Genomic DNA, 4683 nt, shown 5'->3' with positions numbered 1-4683 from the left:
GCTGCCGGCGGTGACGTAGAGGGCGGGGGTGGCGTCGCGGTCCGAGGAAACCGCGATGGTCGGCGGGTCCGGGCCGTCTGGGTGCAGAAGGGGTCGGGGTTAGCCGGAACCCGCCCAGAGGCCCCCAGCGCCTTTCGTTCCTCCGTCCCCAGCCCGAGAGGTACCCCCACTCACAGAAGACGCTGACATCGGCCGCCGCCTCCGAGTGGCCGAAGGGGCTGCGGACGCGGCAGGTGTAGCGGGCATGGTCGCTGCGCACCGGGCGCCGGATGACCAGCTGGTCGTCCTTCGCGAGGACCCGGGGCGGCTCCGCGCCCTCTGCGTCCGTCGCCGCTAGGGGGCGCCCGTCACGGCTCCAGCTCAGCTCCCCATGCCCAGGTCTCCACCCCACGCAGCGCAGACGGAGTTCGGCCGCCCCCTCCTCGGTCTCCGGAGCCCGGGGCTGCACCACCAGCTGGGGCAAGGGCTCTGGGAGAGAAAGGACACGCTCAGGTCGTGGCCCCAGGGGTCCCGCTCCAACCCCCAGCTCACCAGGTCACTCCTTCCCCAAGCCCAACGTCCATCAAGCACCCATGCCTTCTGCATCCATCCATACCCATGCCTTCACCACCTCCCTCCCATGCTTTCGCCACCTCCCTCGGCAACCTCAGGATCGGGTTATGAGTTGGGCTGCAAGCCACAAGGCCAGCAGTTCAAAACCACCAGCTGCTCAGAGGGAGAAACACGGGGCTTTCTGCTCCTGTACGGTTTCGTTCTCAGAAACTCACAGCGCAATTCTACGCTGTCCTATTAGGGTGACTGTGAGTGGAAATCGACACGATGGAAGTGAGGTGGGTTTTGGTTTTCAGTTGAAGCTCCCTGGTGGCGCAATGGTTAAAGTGCTTGGCTGGCAAGGACCGAAATCTACATCCTGCTTTGGTGAGTTGCTCCAAACCAAACTCACTGCCAGCGAGTGGATGCCGGTTCACAGGGTAGGGCTGTCGCTGTGGATTTCAGAGGCTGTAACTCTTTATGGGAATAGAAAGTCCCATCTTTCTCCCGCAGAGCTCCTTTTGTGACAAGCTAGTGGGGTCTTTAAAAGAAGGTGTGCGAGTGACTGCAAGGTTGTCAGTTTGAAACCACCTGCTGCTCAGTGGGAAAAAGAGGAGGCTTTCTACTCCTGTAAGATCTACAGTCTTGGAAACCCATAGGTTCCAATTATAGTCTGTTCTATAGGGTCACCATGAGTCAGAATCAACTCGATAGCATTGAGGTTTTATTTATTTATTTTTGGTGGTGGTGGTGAGGGGTTTTTTTTGTTTTGTTTTGTTGTTTTGCTTTGCTTTTGAGGGACCATCTAAGGTACAACTACTTCCTCCCTTCTACCCCTACTCCCCCCACCAATCAGGAGTGAAGTAAAAGAGGAAACCGACGACTCAGGAAAATTAGCCCAAAGCACTCATGGGCCATGCCATCCACAGCCTCCACAACGCTGAGACCGGAGGAGCTAGACAGTGCCCGGTACCAACCTTCCAATGAGGACCACCATGGAAGGGCCTGGGCAGGGTTGGAGAAAACGCTAAACAGAACTCAACACCATAAAAAACACCAGATGTACTGGTCGCATAGAGACAGGCAGGATCCCTAGCCCTGGGGCCCTTGGACCCACCGCTGGGGAACCACCTTTCAGTCAAATGCCAGGCAGGTCTCTCACAGGAAAGGTAGCACCTGTGAGGACCGTCCTCCTCAGAACAGTCCACCACAGTAGACCAGAAGGATAGCAGTTGCCCCAAAGCAGAGTTCAGAAGGCAGGAAGGGGCAGGAAAGAGGAATGGAAACAGAGGAGCTCAGTGGGGAACAGGAAAACGGCTGTCCTGTCGAATTGGTTCCCACTCATAACAACCTTACAGGACAAAGGAGACCTGCTCCTGGGGGTTTCTGAGCCTGCCAGTCTTCATGGGACCAGGGAGCCTGCTCTTGTTCCTGATAAATGATTGAATGGGAAAACAACTTGCTCTGTAAATTTCACCCAAACTACAGTAATAATAATAATTTGTGAGAGCCTGGTTGCTAACTGTAGGAGTCCGTGTGGTGCAGTGGCTACTCCTTGGGCTACTAACTGGCATGTGAGCAGTTTGAAAATCCTAGTTGGTGGGGTGGAGAGTGAGGAGACTTTCTACTCCCCTAAAGAGTTAACAGTCTCGGAAACCCACTGGGGCAGCTCTACACGGTCCTATAGGGTTGCCATGAGTCAGAATTGACTCAGTGGCAGCGAGTTTATTTTTCTGTTTTTTGTTTTGTTTTGTTTTGTTTTTTGCTAACTGCAAGGGTGGCAGTTCGAACCCACCAGCTGCTCCCACAGGAGAAAGATGAGGCAGCCTGCTTCCTGCAAAATCACAGCCTCAGAAACCTGATGGGGCCGCCCTACTCTGTCCTAGAGGGCTGGTCTGATTGGAATCAAAGGGGTTAAGGGGCATGATGGGAACCTTGGTGGCTAAACAGTTAAGTGTTCCACTGCTAATCAAAACCTCATCCTTCGAGACCCACCAGCAGCTCCTCATGAGCAAGCTGAGACAGTCTGCCACTGTAAAGATGATAGGCACCCCTGAAAGCCCATGTGGGGCCGCGCGACTCGGTCCTGCAGGTCTCTGTGAGTTCGAATCCCCTCCAGGACAGTGGCTTGCAGGCCCTTTGTGCACACGACTCCTTCTGGAAAAAGGATGACGTGATGGGTTGCATGCTGGGCCGCTAACCACAAGGTCAGCAGTTCGAAACCCCCCCATTGGTCGGTCACTCCTTGGCAGAAAGACGGGGAACTTTGTACTCAAGAGTTCCAGTCCTGGAAACCCACTGGGACAGTTCTATCCTGTCCTAGCAGGGTCGCTGTGAGTCAGAATCGATTCCATGGCAGAGTTTGGGGGTTTGGGATGACCAAAGGTCTCCCAGCGTCCACTTACCATACACGCCCACTGTGAACTCCCGACTCTGCAGGGAGACCCCGGCCCGGATGACTTCGGCTGTGTAGACCCCCGAGTCGCCCAGCTGGGCGGATGCGATTTCCAGACTGCCCCCCACCCGGTGGAATCGCAGGCGGTCTCGGTAGGCCGGGTCCAGGCTGATGAGCGGGGCCCCGGGCCCTAGGCCTCCGGCCGCCAGCACTGTGGAGCCGCGGCGCCAGACCACCAGTGGGGCGGGGGGCCCGGGCCCGGGGGCGGGGACCAGCGGGAGCTGGATGGTAGTGCCCACCAGCACCGCTAGGGGCCCGCCGACTTGATGGGGGGAGATGGGGGCTGGGTGGGCTTCCGCGGGGACGCCCAGCGGCTCGGGGGACACGTTGTAATCGGCGGGGCCCTGAGGGGCGACATCGGACTCCGGGAGGGCAGGCCCGTCGCCTTTGGCAGGTGCTTGGGTCGCGATCTCAGACGCAGTGGTCTCAGGGAAGGTGGGAGCCAGGGTCTCCGCAGGGAATTTCCACATTGGGTCTTCGACTGCAGACACATTGGCCCACAGGGAACCCGACAGGCCTGGGGAGCGCAGGGCTTCCGACCCTATGGGATCCTTGGAACCTGGGGAACGATCCAGAAGTGTCCATCTGGTGACCTTGCTGGAAGGCACTCGCCAGCCTGCGCCCTGGGAAGAGCTTTCTGGGGCCGAGGAGGAGACATGGGATCCCGGGGTTCGGGCCAGGACCCGGATCTGGGAGGCTGCAGGTGGGGCAGAGGCTACTGGGAAAGGGGACCGGTGGGGGCAGGGGTTGTGCAGGGGACTCACCCAGGAGTGCGAAGAGCAGCAGGAGCCGCGAGGTGTCCATGGTGCTGGCCGCACCCGCGGGGACACTGGCAAGAGACCCAAGGCCTGTGCTTGGCCCTCATGGGCAGGACGAGTCGGACAGGCCGGGTAGCTTCCTGGGCGGGGAAAGGGAGCCTGGCTCAGCCAAGGTGCAGGAATCCCCAAGCCCATCCCGTGGCTGAGTGACCCACCCCACCCCTCCGCACCCCCGCAAGCCTTCATCAGAGGAAGGCGAGAACTGAGTCGTGGGTGTGGTTGTAGTAGTAGTTATCAGGTGCCCAGCGGACACTGGGTGCTGGAGTAGAACTACACCCTCAGAAACCCCACGGGGCAGGCTAGAACTGCCCCCTGTGGGTTTCAGAGACGGCGGCTCTTCGGGAGAGCAGAAACCTCCTCTTTCTCCCGTGGAGCCGCTTGGCGGTCTCGAACTACCGACTTTGCAGTTAGAGGGCCCAACAGCGCTGCCCACTGCGCCACCATGAGGACGCCTGTGCTCAGTAAAGTGGACGGTAGTGAAAAAGAGGGAGACTCCCCCAACGAGATGGGGCGCCGCCGCCGTTGGCAGCGGTGTTTCTTTCTGTTGGACAGGTGGTGGCTCTGAGTTAGGCTGACTCGGTGGCATTTGGCGACCACCTGAGACCAGAGTGGACTGCTAAGTCAATGAGTGCATTAGAAAGGGCAGCCCTCCCCTCCCGGTTAGCAGCCAAGCGCTGAACTTTGGTGTCTCCAGTGCTCCCTGAGAACTGAGTGCCTGCCTGGAAATGTGGCAAAGCTGGGAAAACTTCCTGTAGGAGGAAGAGGTGGCCACCCTGTGCTGGCCTCACCTCTGGCTTTCTCTCCTCCCTAGGCTCCTGTCCCCACCCTGCAGTGGCCGAATTCTCAAACCTTAACCCTACTCCTCTGCTGCTCCCAATC

General features: G+C 58.7%; 1 protein-coding gene across 1 annotated transcript in view; it reads right to left on the bottom strand.

Moving 5' to 3' along the window:
- The window catches only part of VSIG10L (V-set and immunoglobulin domain containing 10 like), a 12582-nt gene extending 8792 nt beyond the window's left edge, over positions 1–3790 (bottom strand). Inside the window, exons 1-4 of the mRNA XM_013006701.1 lie at positions 3751–3790; positions 2937–3683; positions 175–468; positions 3–77 (exon numbers count right to left, since the gene is read on the bottom strand). Of these exons, the coding sequence (XP_012862155.1) occupies positions 3–77; positions 175–468; positions 2937–3683; positions 3751–3790 (1156 nt within the window). The remainder of the gene's footprint in view (positions 1–2; positions 78–174; positions 469–2936; positions 3684–3750) is intronic.
- Positions 3791–4683: the final 893 nt, after the last annotated feature.

Source organism: Echinops telfairi, unplaced genomic scaffold (genome assembly GCF_000313985.2).
Source record: "Echinops telfairi isolate 266 unplaced genomic scaffold, ASM31398v2 ScPeMD7_655;HRSCAF=1070, whole genome shotgun sequence".
Lineage (NCBI taxonomy): Eukaryota > Metazoa > Chordata > Mammalia > Afrosoricida > Tenrecidae > Echinops > Echinops telfairi.
The sequence above is the reverse complement of the archived record's forward strand: the minus strand, read 5'-3'. Positions and strand labels throughout refer to the sequence as shown.